At 34.6% G+C, this 23,575-nt stretch overlaps 1 protein-coding gene across 2 annotated transcripts in view; it reads left to right on the forward strand.

Moving 5' to 3' along the window:
- Positions 1–23,575, forward strand: part of MMP16 (matrix metallopeptidase 16) — a 170,476-nt gene that overhangs the window by 65,448 nt on the left and 81,453 nt on the right. The window contains exon 2 of one of the 2 annotated variants that reach the window (XM_027736507.2): positions 19,133–19,281. The exons of the other annotated variant lie outside the window; for it this stretch is intronic. Coding sequence (XP_027592308.1) covers positions 19,133–19,281 — 149 coding nt within the window. The remainder of the gene's footprint in view (positions 1–19,132; positions 19,282–23,575) is intronic. 2 annotated transcript variants of the gene reach the window in all.

The raw sequence follows: 23,575 nt of genomic DNA on the forward strand, positions 1-23,575 counted from the left end.
TTGATCAAAATGAGAGTCAACAGTTAATGCCAAGTCTAACTTGGTGTTGCTTTTAAGCATTTCATAAGATCAAACATCTGGTGAGGCCACTTTAATCCCAATTTTAATAATATCCCATTTAGTTAATGAACTTCTGACTTTCATGTGCTTTAAACTAAGCCTTTCCTCATGTGCAAGCTTGCAGGGGAGGACATCTGGGTCTGGATTTAATTCCATGTTTCCATAACAAAGTGTTGAAAAAGTAATGTAAACTTAAGACTTCGCTTTTGCAGTTCATTTTATTAATTGAAGCACAGTTATTAACAAGAGCTAGGGTGTTACAAGCAACATTAAAAGAATTACTTTGATATGTTGAATTATGGTGAAACACAGACTTCTGAGGATGTACAGATTGTGCTGTAAAGATGGAAGATATCGAAAGCCAAACCATCGTTACTGGGATAAGTTACAGTAAAATGATAGTATTTAAGGTGTCTTATGGATCTACAGGCCTTATTGTTGAAAAATGCCTGGTAAGAGCTATGCTTTTGGAGCCTCCCTGTCTAAATTGAAAGCTTCTACCTAGCTGCCAATTTGTGTCATTATTTTATGTAGTAAAAAACTACTGAATGTATACCATAATAAAACTAAACATACTGCATTTCAGTTTCCTCTGAAATTAATTAAAGGCATTTTAAATAATAGAACGGGGTAAAATTGCCTATGAAGGACAGTAAGTAGGGTCAAGTGATAATCATTAAGGTATTTTGAAACTATAAGACAGTTAATGTAACAGTAACAGAAATAGAATTCAAACACACTGTGAAATTCATAACTCATTTCTATCTGGCTGCAAACACAGTAAATGCATATAAGGTATTTTGGTTTAATCAGACTAGTCTGCAATTTCAGTTGGAAAAATCCATGCTTTTTGATTTGGTTACTTTATTAACATAAAAACCAGAAACTAGATGTGGTTTCAATAGCTCACTATATTTTTTTATACATTAGATGTATTGTATTATTTATGAATATGGGCCATAGTATTGTTTTCATTCCTTGTTTTAATTCCTAATTTGAGATTTTTTGGCTGTCTATAGTCACAATCAGTGTAAAATTCAGGCACTGCAACTATCTGTGAAGATATGCATTTTGTATATTTTATAAATCTTCAGATCAGGAATGAATAGAATGCAGTATGAAAAAATGGCTCTGTTTGGGAAATAAACTTTATGCTATAACCATCCTGGCTAGTTAGATGTGTATGATGAAGAAATCCTCACAATATGTAGCTTGTGTATGGTTCCACCCGACCTACTCAGTTCTTCCTGAAGAGGCCTGAATTTAATTTTCCAGGCTTTTGATTTTAATGGATTCATTTCCAGATTATAATTTGTTGCTTTCAGCTGACACTGAATAGTTCAAGTTCACTATTAAATTTCTCAGTCTACCTCTGAGAAGCTGCTGTGAACTTGAACAGCTTAAGCTACCACTCAAGGACTTCTGAGGATTTGTTCTAATTATCCATGTTATTCTTTTTTTACATCTATGAGGCTTGCAAAACCCTAGATGCATTCCAAATTTTACATACAAGGGTGGAGAAGACAGTTAAAAGATTAGGTGGGGTGGAACACAAGAGTGAATGCCTGCCTTCATTGCCTGCTCTTCTGTATAGGACCTGATCTTGTTTTCATTGTTATGTTCTTTTTCCTAACATTTTTGATCCTATGCTTTTTAAGCAGTTCATATTGAAATTCACTGTAGTATATGCTAACATGTGCAATCATGTATGAAGGGAGAACAGGGTATTTATCAGCACAGGTTATACAATACTTTCAGCTTCCACTCAGAAATATGGAAAAGAGAAGTTTGTTTGTGACTGCTACTCTCTTTAGGTTTCGTCAAGTTAAATAAGCTCTTTGAATAGCATGGTCTTTGAAAAGTACTTAGCTAGTTCTAAGGAGTCATCAAATTTTCCATTATTCTTTTTTAAATAAAGAATTTGCTCATATTCTTGGCTCTTTGAGCCAGTCCCTTGCAATAGACTGTTAGACTAGAGGCAAGTTTGAAGGTCTCCACCCTCTGGAGAAATACTAGGAGGAATGCTACCTGAAGTAGTGGGAATGCCTCCACAGGGGAGAGCACAAGTAACAGCATGGATTTGTATTCCAGTGTTTAGAAAAGGAAAAAGGAGAATGGGACCAAAGACTGCTTATTGCTCTTTCTGTGAAGGAAATTTTCATGCATACCTGTGTGATATAAAGATCCTTCTGAATAGCAAAAATCTAAATTCAAAGCAACCTGAGGAATCTGGGATAATGCTGGTGCTATCCAAGGAAAATGTGATTGTCTCCAAAAATAAGAGTACTACACTAAGAACAGTTACCAAATCTACAGAATTCCACAATAAGGGGTTTAAAGGAATCCTGAGATATATAAGTTCAGATAAGAGCATCTCAAACATTAAAATATCTGATAGAAGTAAAGATGGAAAGTATTCCATGAAACTGTTGTTCACACATCTGTAAATTCACTGAAAATGGAAAATATTTAATGGTATTTATTAAATATTGTGAAATTCTGGATAAACTGAAGGTTTTGAGGGAAATTTCTGTATATGCTACCATAAATTTTTGATGGGCTTTTTTCAATGAATGCATGCAATAAAGCTGGAAAAATAACTGAAATTCTTAGTTGTATAACACTACAATAGGGAAAGATCCATTTTTAAGAACAGGTCTATTTGAAAGCTCTAACTTCTGAAGGTCTTACTTAGTGTTTCATTGGTAAGAGCAGAATTTTACTGTGACAGAACTGAATGTAATTGAATTTTGTGAGTTAAAGGCAAACAAACAGTAAAGTATTTTTATATGTATATTTGAATTTATTTATTTATCTCATGGGTAAATATTTATTTATTTCCATAGGTTTTAATTATTCATAGAAATAACAGCTTGCTAACTGATACTGTATATTTTGAAATAATAATACAATATAAAGTTATTTATTTACTTAAGAGTATGAAAAATTTGCAGTTGTTTTAAGAAATTGATATATGATCCAAAGTGTAGTACAGGGACACATCTGTAAAACTAGTGAGTAATACAAGAGGCACAGGTGCAGATTTTTAAAACTCTAGTACTTAACCATTATAGGGGGGTATTTTTTTTAAAGTATATATTTAAATAGAAGACAAATTATGAATTAGCTAACAGTTAAATACAAGTTATCAAATTGGCTCTAATATCTGAATATAGAAATAAATGATAACAGTATATGTGCTTTCATACATGTTTCCTCCTTTGCAAAAGACATAAATTGTCCTGAAGCCTTCCTTCGTGGGCATTTCTAGGTATTTTGCAAAGCATTTGATCAAATGTCTAAAGTGAAAGCATTTCAACCAACTTCAGGAATTTGAAAGTATCAGCATAAGTGTTTGTTCTGATGAACCAGGCAGAAGCACAATTTCCTCCCCTCCCCTCCCTTCCCCTCTCCTCCCCTGTCCTCTCCTGTCAGAGACTTAAGAGGACAGTTCTTCTGGAGATTACCATTGTTTCCCTATCTGATTTTCTATAAGAATAAATCTCGTAAAACTGCAAAATATTCAGATAAACTAATTTTTTTAAGACAATGTAAGCTCTATGATAGATTTTAATGTATACATATCCATGGTGTACTGAATTAACCTCTCCGTAATAAACCTTTTCCAGTCTTTGGGGAAATTAAATTTAAAGTCTGAATATTTCAAAATTAGATTCTGTACCTTTCTAGAAAAGAAAAGCTACTCTAGAAGCCTTTCAGAGTGGCAGAATAGTCCCTGAGGGTACCAAATCCATATTACATGGAAAGGCACTTTTAAGCAGAGTTTTTGGCAGAACTTTCGACACATGCGAGAATCAAAACCATATTTCTGAGAGATTTCAGATACTTTCCTGGTGTAACAAGTTTTCAATATTTTAAAATTAATAAGAGAAGAAGAACATAAAAAGTAGCATCAGAAGAAGTCTTGGCAAGCATTTCTGTTATAGTGCTGAATTGTGCACTACTTGGCACTATCTGAAATGTTTCATGACCTTCACAAGATTAGGAACTGACTTTCTATATATTCTTCTCACACTAATTAGCTGTAAGGATTTTACAATATTTGGTTCAAATATTCCATTACGAAAAGTGACATTCCATTACGAAAAGTGACATCTACAGAACTTGGTGTGTCAGCTGCCCTATGTACCCTACAGAAATGACCAAAGAGCTCATTTGGAGACTGCAAGCAAATATAAATTAATATTTTTTTAATCATATGTCAGAAAATTGACTTTGGTTAAATTTGAAGGAATATATATGTGTATTCCACCTGTCTAGACCTTATGTGCACAAACAAAGTGGTTTATGTAAACAGCAATTGAGCCAATAGATCATCCCCTGCATCAGTAGCAGAATTTTGATCTGTTTCTCTCAAATTTCTTTCTCTACAAAGCAGCTCAGTGCTCACTAAAACCACATGAATCTTTTCCAGATCCTTCCAACCCCACAGTGGCCTATATTAGTCCCTCTGCAGACCTGCTTTTTTTCATTAAGGCTTCTGCGATGTCCCCTGGAGGCATCAACTGCCAGACCTCCCAAAGTCTGGCAGTGCTATTGCTTAAATATACAGCTTTCACTCACAGAAAATTTTACCTCTTTGCTGTCATAACCTCATGTGTTTTGTTGGGCTGAGATAAAGTGAACAGGCACAGAAGACAAACTGGTGATTGCTAGATCCTGATATCCAAAAACGCAAGTCTAGTAGCTACTGCCATGGTGATTGTACAAGTATCCTGTCATATTTTCTCTTCATGAAAAATTATTATCTCTGTGAAGTTTGTTAAGTCTAGGAGGAAAGTAAGGTGAAACCTTTTCTCACAGAAGACTGTTGATCATCCTGCTTCCAAAGTAAAGGTCATAGGAGTTCCCTGAACTAAGTCTTCTTTGAAATAATACCCATCCTTTAGGAAAAAGACAATCCATCCTGATTTCCAACTTGCCAGTGAAAAAAAATTTCTTAAAACTTTGAAACTTATTCCATTAAATGCTTAGCCTTGTGAGACTTTTTCCCAAAGATTTTATTGAGAGGAGAGTTTATGATGAGAATTTGAATTTATTGAGAGAGAGAGAATATTTGCTTAGTGCTGTAGTACAGTTCTCTGGATGTGTGGATTGGAGTAAGGGTGGCAGGTGAAATTCAGTGCTGATAGGGTAATGCCTACTAGAGGGGATAATTTGAATTCACACACATTGCAGATTTCTAGATTAATTGTAGTCATTGAGGAAAGAGACTTGGGCAATGTTTTAGACAGCTCAGCAGAAACAGCTGTTCACTGTGCTACAAAAAGAAAATGCTAGGACATTAAAAAACAATTCTGAAAATTCTGAAATATTTTAATATCGTTAAACTAATCCATTAGTATTTTCTTACATGGTGTTTTGGCTGCAGTTGTCTTTCTCAGCAGTATGATTCCTCACAGCTTTCACTCTCTAGGAACTTCTCATTAAAGTCTTGTTCCCCTTATAAGACCATCAAAGAGCAGAATGAGCAAACTAAGAACTCTTCTTTAGATTCAGGAAGTCACCTTTTCATCAGTCTCCATTCAGATAGTGGCTGCATTATTAAATGCACTATTAAACTACAAAAAGGCTTGAGTCTTAATGATATGTTTAAAATGTCTTTTAAAATATCCCAAGTTACATTGTTGAGATAGAAAGCATTTATTGCTTTAAAGGCAGATTTTATATATCATTCCAAAATTAAAAGGTATTTATACATTTTTGTAACATGAAATTCTCATTCTTAAAAAAGGATGAGTAATTTAATAACTTTTCTCAAAACCTTAGATTGGAAGAAAGATGAAAGATTACTTTTCATGAAAAATTACTTACAGAAAAAAGTATGTGGCAAACATATATATAAAAAAATGAACCTTAGAACAGATATGATGATGGTCAATTGCACAATTTTAAGGTAAGGAGGTAGCCCTTGATAAAAATAGAATTTATAGTGCAATGTTTATCATGCAAGTATCATCTTCAAACAGTGCAAAAACACACTGTTGTCTCTTACCTGTAGGAAGTCAAAAACAGTGCCAAATTTCTAAAAATTTCTAAAAAAATTTCTAAAACAAATTCTACCTTAGCAGTCATACAGAAAAACAGCACAACAAAATGAGAATACTACTTCCATGATGTCCACCACCTATTGGAAAATCTCAGTCAGAAATGTTTTGTGTGTTTCTTTCTGTTTTGGGATAGGATGGACTAGAACAATGCATCCTAACCAGTTCATGCCATGTCAATCATAATCTGAATTTTTTTTTTGTTCATTAACCATGAGTCATGTCACAGGCTGAAGGTTTTCTGGGTTCCTTAGCTGCAGTTCTGAGATGTCTTAATCTGTAGGAGAGCTTGATGTTCACAAAATTCAGGATTCATTTGATTCCTAACTTTGTTTTCTCTCTCCTTGCCCCCCTCCTTTATTTTTATTTTTTTAATTATGTATTTTTTGTTTGTTTGCTTTGTTTTTCTGTATAGCAAAACTTACACTGCTAATTTTTCCTAGGGCTTTTTCCTTCTTCTTGGTAGGAGCTGAGAAATACAACATTCAGTTTGTTCATTATCAATTGCTAACTCAATTACCTATACCTAGACCTTACTTCCTGTTTCTAAGAACAAAATTAGAAAAAAAAGGTTTTTCTCTGAAGCATATGTATACATACAGAGAAAAACAGTTGTAAACACCATGGTCTTTAATACATGCAAAATCTCTTCTCATTTGCACTTTGAACCTGTACAAAATGTATATATACTTTTGGAAATTTGAATTTAATTGCTGAAAGGGTAATACAACTCTAATTTTGCCTCTAGTTTATGGTAGACCAAGTCTAAAGAAAATATGTTCAACTGAAAACAAATTAATAAACTAATATTAAATAAATGGCTGCTTGGGATACTTGAATATTAGTTTCACAGGATTAGCACAATAATGACATTGCTATGAGAATACAGGACCTATTATGTTTATTAATTGTAAATGTAATTTCCAAAATGTACTAGGTTACTTGGTTTGCATATTATAGTTCTTAATTGCATAAAAGACCATGTCTCTTGGGAGAAAAAACAGAAAAGCATACACATGTAATTTTCCCTGGCCTTTTCCTGCTATTTTGATTTTATCTCCATGTTTGAGCTAGAAAAGCAAGGAATGTATTTATACAAAAAAAAATCCATAAAACCCCAAACCTCTAAAATGTCTGAACTTTATAAATGTTACAGGTGATGAGTGTAAAGAAAATTATTTTCTTTAAGCGACTCATTTTTCTAATGTATATAAAAGTATAGATAAATCCTATTCTTCTTTTTGGTTGATAGAAATGCTTGACTGAGTTTTGCTGGGCACTGAGGGCTCTAAGCATCCATCTGAACCTATGGCTATTGAGAGCACTCAGAAATTCACAGCGTCAGGTCCTAATTAAGCAAAGTTGAAATTGTTCTATTACATTTTAAAATTGCAAAACACATGACGAGAGCCCATCATGTAGCTAATAAAAGATATTCCTGTGGCTTGCTTTGAAGCAATTACTCTGTGTCTTTTTCTGCCTTCAGGAATCACCTTGTCACATCCCTCACATGAATCAATCCACCACTTCCCTTTCCCCCCTTCTATTTTTGTAATTCTGCCCTTTGACAAAATTAGAATTTAGAGGATGATATAAAAAAAAAAGTTGCAGACGTACTGAAATTTATGCAGTCTTTCTGCTACTCGCAGGCAGCTTACAAACAGCTGGTGAGTTAGTGTACTGCAAGCAAAGTAGACTTATCAAATGAAGTAGGAGGATGTTTTTATCTCTGTGAAAGTAGGAGGATAATAGAGCTAACCTGAGTTGGTCATATTCTGCCACTAATCTACACAGACCTTGTTTCAAGGAAAGGGAATATTTTACTTTGGAATTTATATGTCTTTATTATATCAAGAAATATTCTCTATACTTTCTGTCTTTTTTTTTCTCTTCATCATAACATCTATATCAGGAGCCAAATGTCGCTAATTTTGGTACTGAATTCACCTTTTCTTGCTACTTAATCTTTGAACTCTATACAGAAAAGCTAGTGTTTTCATCTATTTTGACCCATGCTAAAACAGAATTAGTGAAAGCTATGTGGTCATAGCTGATGATGAATAAGAAACCAAGTAAAAATGTTTAACTGGTATTGCTGTGATCTCTTTAGTTATAGGGCACTGTCTGGCTTTGTTTGAACCGCAATACAAGAGGAAAATAAAGGCAGGTGTAATTTCCATAAATTATTGAAGAGAATCATTAGAAGCAAGCATGTATAAATGGAGGCACTAGGTTCTGATTGATCCTTGCCCTCCCTGTGGCAGAGTCATCTCCCACGGGCGTTTTCTGAAGAAGGATTGGAAATCAAAGTGGGAAACATTAATTATAGATCAATATCCCATGGAAACTTTTCTACTGGACCAGCATTTTCAAAACTGGGGAATAAGTCAGAAACTAAAAGAGTATGGGACAGAGGACAAGCTATTTTTTGTACTGTCTTTTTCTTTACATTGTTAAAGCTTCTGATCAGACAGACTCACTATGCAGCTGAACAGATTGTCTTCATTGCAAAACAGTAAGAGAATAGCTGAACTAATATATTGTCGTTCTTCCTCATGAAGAAATCGTACATTTCAGGGATTTTACTTCCTTTCTTTATTAACTTCCTTGAAGAAATTACAAGGTTTTTCTTTCAAATGTTGTGTTTTAGTATTTACTTTTATTTTGTTTTTGTTTCATTCTCCTGTGGGGACCAAATAAAGTAATTTATAAACCCACAGTATTACATTTTATGTTCATTGCATTCCCTTCTTGTCTCTCCCTGGGAAGTGACAAACTGATATCATACATCAATTTTATGTATTTATAAAATTCCCACTCATCTTCTATCTACAGATTTCTACAGGAAAACGTAAATCAGATTTTTTTAAGAGCTATTATTGTACTGTAAATATCACAAATCTTATACCAGTCAAAAAAAGGATTTCTAATATATGGAATGATATTCAGCAAGGATCTGAAATTTTACATTTTACATATCATACTTTGAAAAGCAGAAGACAGGAAAAAAAGATATTTTTAGTTTTAAAGTTTAGTATATATTTCTATTTAAAAACTCTTCACTGTGGTAAACAAACATACTGTAACATAAAAGAAAAAGCTTATGTTGCAAATAATCATGATATCATTGATTGCTGAAAAAAACACAGAAAGGAATAAAAGAGAAATTCGTCCAAATAAAGGAACTAACTGATTCAGTTAAATACCTCCTGTTTCAACTTTGCTCTTGACTTAGCATAGCCAGTTGTTTTTTTACAGACACAGACTTTCAAACACTGCTTATGTATGGTACAGTATGAATTTATACGCAATCTTATCTGCGAAGATGTACTAAACTATGAAGTATGTCAACAAAAAAATGCATTGTGTTTTTTGCATTTCTATTCTTTTGCTTTAATGTGATTTTAGTTTAACCCATAATATAAGAGTAGTCATGATATTGATACAGGAAACATTTGCATAGATATTTAATTGATGCTTTTATGATTCAGAATATGATATTTCTTGTGTTTATAACATGAGAAAAAAACTATTATAATGAAGAAAATTAAATGTAAGTGATGTAAATGTAACAAAAAAGTTTGTCCAAGTCACGTTTCCTTTAGATGATAACTTGCATTTCATCTATTTCACTGTTGTAAACTTAAAACCACATAAATTATAATAGTAAAGTTATTTTATCTAATGGATTGAAATACCAAGTGTCAAATATAGTTTGAATAATCATTTACCCAAAGGAACTTTTTAGCTTGACCTTTTCATCTTATTACAATGGACTAGCTTCCCAAAAGCCTTTTTTAAGTAGCACACCACCATTGGTACATTAGATATTTATGTATTTCCTATGTAAATGTCTTAGAACAAAGTTCTAGAACAAAGTTTTAGTACTTTTGTTAAAATTATTTGAAGCAACCTATTGGGCCATATAAAACTCAACAGTGATCATTACTGCATTTTTGGTCAATAGACTGCTTGTTTTATATTTGTTTTTCTTTATATGACAGCATGTAATTTATAATTGTACCATAGAAGGCAGACATACCAAATAACTGAGGCTTTTTCCTTTAGTGTTACAAAAGTATGCAGTTTTTATTTGCCTGATGTTGCTGCTGCTTCTAATGATTTTACAGTCCAAGAGGAAAAATCCTGTATTACTGTTAAATTTTAGTGATACGAGTGCCTCCCTTTTGAAGTATATGATTGCCTGAAATTATATTCTCAGAGACTAAAAATGTATATGGTCATTTCCAACTAGTGCCAACCACTTGGGACTTTGTTGCTTGTAGACTGATGATTGAAGTAGTAAGGCAGTTCTTATGAATTCATGATGAAATTCATTGCTTTGATTGTTTAGAATATGTGTGTGAGGGGAGATAAGCCTGTCTCTAGAGAAATCTATACCAGAAGAAACAAAAGTTCAAGCAAGTCCTAAGCTGCAGGATCTAAGCAGCAAACTCGATTTCCCAAGTTGATGTTCAGTTCCCTGCTTGCTTTTGGAAATAGTAAGAATAAACAGCTCTACTCTAAAATAATGTGATGGCAAGCATTTCCAAAATTATCCCATCAATATATAGTTGGATTAGACCAAAATAATCAGCTTTCTGGTGAGGTATTGCAAAGTTATAGGGGCTAAAGATTCTAATACCAAGGCAATGACAAAGTGGCGTAATCTTCTGGAGTGTGGTGAAAGAGCCACTTTTGACTTCTCTGATACATCACCAAGCAACAGTTGCATTTATATAGTGATTCATATGTTCTAAGCCTTGTCTGGATTCTTGCAATGCTGTGATGAGGAAAATTGGGAAGCATCACTCGGTCTTACTTTTGCTACCTAAAAAGCTAGATGATTTTCCAAGGAACATGAGCCTTTGGCTCAACCAGAATTGTTCTGACTCCAATTTCATCATTGTTTTTGTCGTATGTGCATCACTTTGATCTGGCCACTGGTCTTCTGGAATCCAAGCAGAATGAACTCCACAGCTACATATAATGAGCCAAAGAAAACTATAAAAATCTAAACCCAGGAAAGATCAAGGATATTTCATGTAGGACCACATAAGTAACCTCTCAGATGATCCATGGAGAGGAACAGAAAGAAGCACAAAAATCGAAACATCTGAGTCTTACAGGCACTGGAGGTTATGGAATCTTGTGGGCAATCACCGTACCCCACAATATGACAGTTATCAAAGAAGTAGACCACAATTCTTTCAAAATGTGTACCAGAAGCCAGATTGCTTAGCTATCAGGCAGAGAGCTGCAAAAACGCATACATGTTCTTCCTTAATTTGAAATTCGTAAACTAAATGTGTTATTGAAGAGGTATTGTAGAAAGAGAGCTCTGTCCAAACCCCTTCCCAAATGGCTTTTGAATATCTCCAAAAATGGAGGCTCCACAGCGTCTCTGGACAACCTGTGCCAATGTTTGACCACCCTCACAGAGAGAAAGTGTTTCCTTAGGCTGAGAAAGAACCTCCTGTATTTCAATTTGTACCCATACCTGGGTCATGTTACTGGGCATTGCTGAAAAGAACCTGACTCCATCTTCTCCATTCCCTCCCTTCAGATATTTGAACACATAGATAAGATCCCCCTGGAGCCATCTCTTCTGTAGGCTGAACAGTTCCAGCTCTTTCGGTCTTTCTTCACAGTAGTGATGCTCCAATCTGTTTTTCATCCTCATGGCCCTAGAAGTTTCTTTTTTTTTTTTTTGGAACATCTCATGACATATCTAGCCAGACTATTCAATACAGCGTTCTTATCCCTGCAGAGCACTTAATATTTTTTTAGAAGCTGATGCTGGGCATTCTAGTAAGATGTAGAGACAGTGTCCCTACAGAGACAGCTGTATGATTGAGTGTTTACATCTACTGGAACTGTTAGTTTTATTTGTGGAAATATTTCCACTGGTCTGGGTCTATGCCAGGCTTCAACAGAGATTTCTATTAGGGATTGAAGAAAATTTTGCTGAGCAACTGATAAATAAGGTCCACATTTTGCAGACAGTTATAAATGTGCACACTGTTAGAGGGAATGATCAAGGTACAAAGAGTTTCTTTCCAGGCCAAGGATTTGTGTCACAGTTGTTATACCACTAACCCACTCTTGGTACAGACAGTAGTGAATGAACAATGTAGATCCTGCATTTAGAGATGGGTAGTATCTAATCCCTGTTCTAAGCATATTTCAGTCTCTCAAGGACTGTGCTATATGCAAATCCCACATCTGCTACTTACTGGTAGATTCCTATCTGCCTGGAATCTGCAAATGGCTCTGGCCTGGTGCTCCCAAAGGCTCTTTTACACCTCCCATTTCTACTGCTTTTAAGCTGCATTGTTTTTTCCATGCGTAAGTGTGGCAGTAAAGGAAATTATTTAGAATATTTAAACCAAACTTGAATTACAAATGAGAGGAATTCAGCACACAGTTTTGAATACATTTTACCTTTTTACTTTTACCACTCCTTAGACCCTGAGTTTGGTTCAAGTCAGTAAAAAGGCAGAGCTTCTGGCCTTGGGCTGCAGTCTTCATTCTTGAGTTACATCTCACTGGGAGCAGGAGCTCCCTTTTAAAATTATCTGTCACCATATATGTGAGTGGGAAAATTCAAGACTGCCATCTCTCTGCTGACATACCAGATCATATGTTGGTGCATCTGGCTTTGTACTGTTGGAGGCGAATATAGTACAATTATTTAGTTTCACATCCATTTTCTAGTTAGAACACAGAAAAAAACCCTCTAAGAATATATATAGTAAAACAGTGGAGATGCCTCAATTATTTTTGAGCTAGTTCAGCAACACTGAACTCAATGAAGCTGAATTTATCCTCTCTTTTGGCCACTGTGGGGTCAATTCTACTACTTCTAGTACTGCATCTAAGTATTAACCATAGTGCATCCTGTAACCTCAAGTGCAATTGCACAGACTTTTCTGAATTACTAAGTCCCTGTTACAAATTCTGTACTTTACAGTAAAAACTACCACCATTAATGTGTCTACAGCTATGCTTGTGCCACGTGTAAATAGTTTTATGAGAAGTTGTCACAAAAATTTACAAGAAAAGAGGTTGGCCACTTTCTAGTTTAGGTCATTGGAGAACTAAATTTTACAAGTTGGTATTTTAACTTTTTGGTATGTTCATAGTGATAAAAAAGAATTGGTTGGTCTGAAGATGCTTCCTTCTATTTAAGATCTTTTACACCCTGCTATACAATTTCCAGTAAATTGATTTGTTTGTGAGCTTCAATGTACTCTGAACAGTCAGGCTGATTTTTGGCTATAAGGATTGGTTATATCAACTTCTTACCAGAGGTACTAAACCAATCCTAACTATTAAGCTTTTTTTTAATGTATCTTAATTCTTATTTTCATTCTGTAGACATTACTGATAGACACATTAGACTCTCCTGGACTCTATGTTCTTTTTATGTTCTATGTTTTTGGAAGTATTTTTCTTATTAGATAGATAAAACACACCATATAACCATTCTGTAAATTCACATCAGTGTCTTCTGTTAAAAAGAGAAAACATCACTCATGATGAACTGGTGCAATTAAGACATGAGGGAGGAAAAACATCAGAAGATTCCTGTAATTCTCTGTGTAAACACTTCTGTTTACTTCTGGCTGTCTGGGTATCAAGTTGTCACTGAAAAGTCGGTATTAGCTGCAATAGTCAGGCCTGTAATTAAAACACACCATTAGCCATGATTATTTGACGTAAATGAAGAAATGACTTGGTCATATGGATACTAATTCTAGAGATAGCTTATTTATCCTTACCATAGTTAAAGCCTTCAATCGCCTTTCAAAATTACATCAGCACTTGAACTACTAAATCCTGTGGTGATCACTGTAAGTTAGATTCCTAAATGTATGCTTTTTGAAAGCATAAATCTTATAAATTACTCAGACATTTTAAATCATTTCCTTTATAGTGTCTTTGGTGGAAGTATATTAAAAAACAGAAGTCAAAATATTTTGAAATTATGAAATCTCACAGTTTCACTCAGTGCAGATAGGAATTTTGTTTGCAGATAAAATATTAAAAAAAGAACAGAGATACATGAATAATGATATGCAGCTGCACTACTGAAGGTGTTTATGAAATTGTTTTAATCCATGCATGCTTCATTAGACTGATTTAGTAAGCCTTCATGTTCATAGAACATAATTGTACTGTAGCTTATACTGTGTACTGTCATTCAGGAACATTAATAATTTGTTGCTAAGTTTTCTTCTATCTTAGAAATCAGTAATCTCTCTGAAACTCTGATTATCTTAATAATATTCCTGTTTAATATTTAATGAAAATATATGGGTTTTCTTTGTTCTAGTAACAGTATGGTGTCAACATACTGTTTTTAAGACCACTCATTCTTCTTAAACTAGCAAAGACCGGAATGATTAAAATCCATCAGTGTGTTTAGTACACTTTAAGTTAGACCATTCTTTAACCTTTAGACAAGAAACAAATACAGTCATGTGACAAACTGCTATCTATTCCATAGCCAGATGATCTATACAGCATTGCATAAGCAGCAGTTAAAAACTAAAGTGAAAAGATCCTTTCGTCATGGCAGAAAAAAAACCAAACACTACATATCTAGTCAATGACATCCAAAATCTGGAAGATGATACAACTCATGTGCTGAGCCCTTACAGGTTCCTTGGACTCCTGCAGAAGTGGCAGGTCCTCAACAAACTCCTAGCATCTCTACAGATTTCATCACCATGGGATTCTGTTTATCATTTTCTTTACAATTATGAAAACAAGAGGTGAAGAATTATGGTTTTAAAATTTTAAAATGTATAGATAAATGGGACATAAGCCTTGAAGTTCAATTAATGGGTAAAAATATTTTTAGACTAATTTTATTTCTGTGTTTTTTTTTTTCTGTTTTTTTTTTTTTTTTTTTTTTTTTTTTTTTTTTTTTTTTTTTTTTTTTTTTTTTTTTTTTTTTTTTTTTTTTTTGGTTGGTTGGTTGGTTGGTTTTTTTGCTTTTGTTTTTCTTTTCAAAATGAAATGTTTGAGTGTCCATGTTCTTCTGAATTATTCCCAGCACTTCATCTAAACTCAGTTTTGTTAGTTGGCCAACAATGGGAATTAGCATAGAAATCTAGTGCAAGCAGATGTTTAGTAAAGAAAGATTTTAGTAAAGAAAGCTTTTAGCTTCAAGTTTTCAGGAGGTTAATGTGGATAATGAAATATGATTGAACAAAAGGAGTTTCTTTATTTACAAATGTTAGAAAGAGTGACATCAGGAAGTTCAAGTACATAAAAGGATGCTGCAGAGGAGAAAGGAATAATTGGTTCCCCTTACCCATAGCAGGTAAAATGAAAAGTTACAGTCTTAAATTTTAGTAAGAGAGATTCAACTCTAAAACAAACTTTAGAGCAGTAGCATACTAAAGCAGTCTAATAGAGAGGGATGTTGTGGGACCTGTTGTCTTCCAGCTGTTTTTCTGTGATTATGTGAGAGGTACCATGGCTTTCATTTTGCTGCAGGACAAGAAAGTCCTGCCCAAAACCTTCACTTGAAGTAGCAGTATTTTATCTTTTTAAATTGTATAAAAGAATTAAAGAAATCACTGATTTTGGAGTCTGTGCAAAGGGTCTCTGTTGACACTCCAGATACGACATATTAGATGGATCTACTTCACTATTTCTTTGTTCCAAGATTGATGGTTTCCTCAGAATGAGGCTTGCCAAGACGACGTTTTCATTGCTGAAGTACATTAAGGCAGACACATGTCTAATTTCAGTAGAGGGGAGGGGGAAATTCTTGTGAATATAATTTCTTTAATAATTTACCTCAAAAATACAAGGTGACAAGGAAGGTCTTTTCTTTCATTCTTGTGCTGTGTCTACCTCATTCTGGTTCTTTTTCTCATTGTTGTTTCACCCACCTATATATTTTGGACTTAAACTTCTCCTCTGTAGTTCCCAGCATTTCCACTATGCTCAATAGAATCTGAGTTGCATATTTCAGATATCTGCAGTCTGAGTCAAGGTCCTTCAAAATATGTTAATAGAAAACTGCAAAAAAGGATTTGCTGTCTTTTATCTTGTTTCATGATCCTTTCTCATAAAGACAAAGCACAGAATTTTGTAATACTAAATGCTACTAACTCTCAAACATTCACCAGTCTAGAGGTCAATTTGTCTGAATTTTAGAAAAAAGAAACTTGCTTTGAGAGTGTCATCTGACTTTCCAGTGTGTTGGCTGTATCTTCTAGTTTCTATTTTGAAGGCTGAGGGAAGACCTAGGTGGTCTACTTCTTTTATTCAATGATAGGGGGTGGCTATCGGGCATCCTGTATTTAACTTGTATGTAAGTCCTTTTAGACAAAGAAAGGCTATACTGTCTTCTCCTGCTGTTTCTGAGCCAACTCTCTTTTCCTTTTCTGCAGAGTGTCTCTGCAGTGGCACTCTGCTAGATTCCAGGTTGTTCTCCCTGCTCCACTTCTCCAATGAGCAGTACTCCCCGAGATGTTTTTTCTGTCTCTGTCTTTATAGCTTTTCTAATTCATATCTGAAGGTTTAGCTTCAGATTTGCTTACTTGTAACCCCATACCTCTGATGCCTTCAGTTATGCCATAGTGAGGATGGTTTTGAGTGGTGATGTGTGACCTCACAAGCCTACCAAGCAATTTTGTCTGCCCTTAGCACCTGAGAGATTCATAAAAAGCCCTGTTCTGTGTCTGCATGCCAAATTCTTTTTGAGGCGATGACAAGAAGGTAGCATAATTTTAGATAATAGTGACATGATATTCAGAATTTTTTTTCTTCCCTGACTGATCATTTGTTTTAATATCACTGACTTGAGAAGATGAATATAAAAATAACCCCATTCTTAAATACACTCATTGTAAATATTAATTCAAAGGGACTTTACACAGTACACTGAAATCAACCCACTCTGTCAAACTTATTTATTTCTTACTTCCATGATTCTGTTTCCACATACTGCATTGCTCTTGCCCACGTTCAAGCTCTATCTGGCATTTCAGATCTATCTTCTAATAACAGAAGAAAGAACAGACTTCCTGTGCAAAGTGACACATAAATGAAATTATTTCTGTGGTGACCCAAATCTTGCACATAGCGTACACTAGTTCTCCCTTGAAGCTGAAAAGTGCAAGAAGGTAGGAATATATAAGTTGGATGTAGGTAGTGATCATAGCAATTAATTTATATTGGAAAGAAGAGCATTTTCCTATCTATTAAACACAATTTTGTTCTTATTCTGAATCATTCCTGTATATAGAGTTAGTGTGAAGGTGGAAGAGTTTAGGCTAGGTCTTAATCCTGTCTCTATCTCCCTGTCCTGGTGTATCTCCCTGTTGTGTGGAGCTCACAAACATTGTTGAGGTTGTGTGTCAACCACACTATGGGAAGGTAAACCTGTTTAAATTAGAAATATCTGAACTCATTACCTGATGGTTTCCCCAGTCTCTAATGCCAGTTTGATCTTTTGTTTACACTGAGCCAATGTTCACCTATAATACACATTCAGTGTTAGTAAAGTGAACCTTAATAATCTTGATCATCTTCACTGTGTTTGTAAAAGGGGAGTGCACCACCACCGTGGTTAACCTGCTACAGAACTGAATTGGGTAGACTTTGCAAGATAAACTTAAAGCTGAAAATAGCTACACAGTTTGGTGTTAGGCTGTGTATGAACAGTGTATATACAAACAGATAAAAACCTCCAAAGTGTTGTATGAGTCACAGAGAGCCTACAACACACTGTAAGGGTATAGGGGTGGATAGCATTCATTAATGTAAGTATTCAGAATCTGTGAACTATGATGTGATATGTTTGAAAGAGGTGGCTGAATCAATTTTTCTTTTTTCTTTTTTTTTTTTTTTGATTTTATTTTAAAAGAACAGATCAGATTTATGAGTAGTCACAAGTAGTTTGTTCCTGGAGAGAGTGAAATTGAAGCAATACATTTTAATGGAGCCTTGTAGATTGGCAATATATGTACCTTTCATTCTAGTGAGTAGTTCCAGCCCTTAGATGAGAAGATAAGACATTTTTAAGGATATATCAGTGTACTCGTTGCCTCAAAAATCTTACACTGTGCTTTATATAGGCTAGATTTTGAGAATGCTTAGGAACATTAGGATGCAGCTACTTGTTTATGAAACATTGGCTCAAGAAGACAGCATTTTTCAAAGGGTTTGTCAAAGTATTCTTAAGATAGTGGCTTTAATCCATAAAGCTTTCAGTTATTTGGACCCTGCTTTCTCCCTCACACTTCTACACAATTAAGAGCATAAACAGTTGGCATTAAATTCATCTTGATTTAAAAATGCAGTTCCTCTTATCAGGAAGTTTTCCCTAAGTGGGGGCAGAGTCTGCTATTTCACTATCTCCTGGACACCTGCTTTGCCTATAACTATGTGATTTTGATATTCTTCTCAGAAAGCTCAATGTCTCCCTACCCTCTCTTTTGTATTCTTTGAGAGACAATAACAATATAGTGTAACTGTGTGAGAGCCATTGTGGATTTATTATTGTAGATGGTGAATATTGTTATGTGCCCTGTGGGCAGTCAATTTTATGTGGCATATATTGTAGATTTATATTTTATCTGCTTAAAACATTTCTTGAAATACTTAGAGCCAGGGTTAGGTGCTTAAGTTGTAACTTCAAATAAAATAAATACATTAAATAAATAATTGAAGCAGGCAGTTTCAGATAATAAAGAGAGCTCGCTCCTGGGTAGAAAACACTGCAAGACTTAAAACAATGGAATCTTTAATAAAGAATATGAAATAAAAGCCCAAAAAATTTCTTATCTGCAAAAAAAAAAAAAAAAAAAAAAAAAAAAAAAAAAAAAAAAAAACCCCCAAAAAACAAACACCCAAAGTAACAGGACTTGTACTTTGTGAATTAGAAGCTTCATTATATATGATCTAAAGCTAATTACTAGGGAGCATTTTATTTACCTCTAATTTCTATTTAATAGCCACTGCACTTGTCATTGCAGGTATGGTTACAAAAGTATGGCTACCTTCCACCAACTGACCCCCGAATGTCGGTGTTGCGCTCTGCAGAAACCATGCAATCAGCTATAGCTGCCATGCAGCAGTTCTATGGCATTAATATGACAGGAAAAGTGGACAGGAACACAATTGAGTAAGTAACCAGTACTGAACTGCTCTTGACTTTTCTGTTTCAAGAAGGGTAAAATAGAATTGGGAAACCTTTTTAACACATGTAGCAGTGTAACCGGAGTATCCAAATAGTGTTGCAGCTTCAGATGGGGAGTTAAATTGTTTCTTCTGTCCTTGCCTTTTTATTTTCTTCATCTTCTGGATTTTATGGTAGCAGGTAGTCACCTGCCTAACTGCTGTCTGACTTTGGGCACATAACTGTAAATAAGATGTTACCGATTGCCTAAAGAAAGGGCCAAAAGGTTATCAGTGTGAAAGTGGAGAAACCTATTTGAAACTGGCAAGAATTCATGAAATGGTTCACAGTTGAAGTCATCTTTTCTTACTGGAAAATCTTTAGTGTAATTTTCTTTATTCTCATTGGAAAAAAAAAATAAATTGGCAGACTCCACTGGCCCATTTGTTTAGTGATTTCCAGTAACAAAAGATCAGGTGTGATCATTTTAACATGGAGTACAATTGAATTAGTTTTGCATGCCCTTTTAAATTCTGTAGTTGTGTCTGCCTGGCAGCGTCTGATTTTAGTGACCAAATGGACACTTAGTGAAACAGAGTGAAACAGAGCTATTAAAGGACAATTTCAAACACTCTATACTATGTCAAATTTTAAAACTGTGCCAGGAAAGCTAAAAAAAGAAAAAAAAAAAAAGGAACATTAGTACGCAATTAAGAAAATGCAAAACTGTATCTGGGATTAAGACAGCAGGATCAGAGGAATGATCATCCCTCTGTACTTTGCACTTCAGACCACACCTTGAATCCTGTGTTCAGTCTTGGACCCTTAACTGGAATAAAGATATTGAGGTGCTGCAGTGTGTCCAGAGAAGGGCAACATAGTTGGGGAAGGGTCTGGAGCATAAGTGTTATGTGGAGTGGCTGTGGGAATTGGGGTTATTTAACCTGAAAAAAGAGACACTCATGGGGGACCTTAAGACTTTCTACAACTACCTGGAGGGAGATTGTAGTGGGGTGGGATCGGTCTCTTCTCTCAGGTAACAAGTGACAGCACAAAAGGAAATGGCCTCAAGTTGCATCAGGGGAGGTTTAGATTGGATATTAGGGAGTATTTCTTCCCCCAAACGATTGTTAAGCACTAGAACAGGCTGCCCAGCAAAGTGTAGTTGTGGTACCTAGGGACATGGTTTCATGACGGATTTGGCAGTGCCTTGCTAATGGTTGGAATCAATGATCTTAGAGGTCTTTTCCAACCTAAAATATTCTATGATTCTCTGATTCTATGGTTTGAAGTGCTTGTTGCAGTCATTTCAGTTAGATTGCTATAAAGATTATCTTGTGATTTTAGAAAAAGTTACTTTACTTGAAAACCAAGCAATAACTCAATAGTACTGTCATTACATATCCAGCATTTACTTCTTTGAAATATGTTTCTACTACTCTAAAATGCTTATTTAGGGGAAAAAAAGTCCTCTTTTTATTTCAATTTACCACCCCCAACCTGATATGTCATCTTTTGTTATTCTTTTATGGTAAAGTAGCTGACATTAATGATTTTTATATCATTTAGACTTTAGGGAAGAGACTACACAAAATGCTGGCAGGATTGGAAAAATCATTTTATTCCACTGACACATACACTATTGCATTGAAAAGCAATAAGGCAAAGCAGATTTTGTGGCTGCCCTAAGGGGAGGTGAGTTGCTCACACATCCCTCAGTTCAGGAATTTAAAGGGCCTCAGAACATGCAGTGCAATAGCAGGAAACACCTTGTGAGATAGCCATGCTCAAAAGTATGTTTATGGTCCAATCCACAGGGGGAAGAGACTGGGCTCTTTGTACAGCTTCAGAGATTGATCTTTGAGGGAGGGTGCTGCTATACCAGTCACTAGTACCCTTTTAAAGACACATTAATAGCAGCTTTGTAAGAGACAATATATTTCACTAAAAGTAAAATAGTCTGTTCACAGCAGTACAGAGAAGACAGGAAGCGGTAGCCTAAGGAAAAGCAGAGGACATCTCTTAGTTTAGAACATCAGCTAAAGAATTGAAAAAAACCCAAACCAACCCAAAACTTTAATTTCAAATGGAAGTGGTTTATGTTTGCTAATTACACTTTTTGGCAAACAAGGTTTTCTTCACTTCTTTTGCTATATAAGTGATGAAGAAATCCATCTATTAAGCAGTCGAAAACATTAATTTTATAAACTAGTGGATATGGAGTCTTCCAGACCTTTTGATGTATGACTTTCTTCTACACAGAAAGATACATTAATGTGTTGCAATTCTTAGATACATGTAACTCATGCTGGATGAATGCTGCATTCACTTACATATTTGGAGTTGAATTAACTTGAGTTGAGTTAGGAACAGAACTGATTTTTAAAGACTTGTCACACGTAGACTGGTGTTGAGAAAAAAACCAAAAATAAACAAACAAAAAACCCCCTAATTTTAAACTAAACTGATACCAGTGGTTCACATCACTGGATATTCTTGGGAGGTATGACTATATAACAAAGGGTAAATATTTTTTCAACTGTTCATTTATGGCATTAATTTGTAAATGTTTGAAATAATTTTCTCTTTCATCTGCACAGGAAGTATATATACTCTTTTGGCCAGAAATATGTGGCAGTTTACCATTGTTTCTCTGGAATTAGTATGTTATAATCACTAACAATGCTGTCATTACAAAATAAGGAGTACAGCAGGAACCTCATTAAAAAAAATATGTTCTCATCTTGTGCATGAGGATTTACCTCCTTCTCTTACGCATCTTGAGAAGAGATTATGAAGTGCCTGTGTGTTCAGAAGGACAAACAATTAAAAGAAGTTATAGTAGTAACTTGATAGGAACCAACTTTGGGGATATTAACAAAGAAATATTGTCCTACAGCATCATCATTGTCAAAAGTCTCCTGGGGGATTTTGCTGCTCTGAAAAAAGATAATCCCTCAATGAGCATTCTGGTATGCATGAATATTGACAGTAATCATCCTTCCTCTGCTACTCAGCATTCATTTGTTTTTGTTATATTTTTAATGTTTTTCTCAAGTGTCTTGAAAAGCATGATGCATACTTATTTCTGGGGATAAGGAAAAGCGAGTGATAGAAAGAAATACCATTATATTGGCATAAAAATATGGGAGATGTTCTGAATAGAAGTATCATGGCAATGGCAAACCCAATGAAAATACTCTCTGATGTTTGCATGGAGTGACACAGTATTTTCTGTGGTTCATTTATATATTACCAAACAAAATCAATGATTTGTGGAAAAGGGCACTTTTGAAACTGGAGCCACTGTTGCCATCCTGGTCTTCCACATCCCTAAACCAAACATATTAAGTAGAAAAAGTCGGTTTTGTCTTTTCTTAAAGCTGCTATGTGTGTTTATTTCCAAAACTTGTTTTGCAGTTTAAAGGGGTACATTGCAAACTTCTTGGTATACAGATGGAATGGTTGTGTATAGGATGCTGACTAAATCTGTGCAATAATAAAGAATTCATTTTATTCTAGTGTCACCCTTTATAAATAAATGGTAAATATGCTTATTTTAATGCTTAGAGCTTCCAACCAAGTTTACTTCAAGATTCATACTTAAGATGTTTATGTACACTCTCTGCTGTTTATATATTAACTTTCAGTCCCAGAGTAAATTCTGAGCTGTTGAAATTGATCCAGTGGTTTATTTTCCTAGTAAATGTTTTTGTACAAAGGTATACATCAAGAAATATGCAATGAGAAGCCCTGAGTAGAAATCATCATCAGTAACAGGGCTGAAATACAATATCTTACATCACTCTTTGACTGTTTACTATTAATTAGCAAGTGTCAGTAAAGTCCTGCAATAGCATGCTACAGTAGGGAAAAGTAGAGATGTTTAGAAAACATACCTGTCTCTCCTCACTAGAAATTTAAAGGTATAATTCAGTAGTTTTCTTAAATAAATGTCTTTCAATTTTCCGGCCACTAAATTAAGTTGCAATAACTCAAGTTAAAACTTCCCTTTTATTTTCATTTTTTTTTGCTATAACTGCCCAAAATAACCCCCAAAAACCAACAACAAAACCATTGTGTAAACTAAGCAGCAATTTTGATTAGGGATAAATGAGGTGGAACATTTAACCAAAGGTAGACTTTTTAATGTTTTGATTCTATGTTAGACCCAAATTTTTTTCTGAAGGTTTATGAGGTAGAAGTTCAGTTTCATCTTTCACTCTACTGAAAGAGCATCCAGTTTTGCTGCATATTTTTCTTTTGATCTTTCTAGATTTTCTGTGAGTTTAAAACATTT

The sequence above is a fragment of the Pipra filicauda genome, unplaced genomic scaffold (genome assembly GCF_003945595.2).
Source record: "Pipra filicauda isolate LSUMZ 115617 unplaced genomic scaffold, ASM394559v2 scaffold20_size4479445_pilon, whole genome shotgun sequence".
NCBI classification, from domain to species: domain Eukaryota; kingdom Metazoa; phylum Chordata; class Aves; order Passeriformes; family Pipridae; genus Pipra; species Pipra filicauda.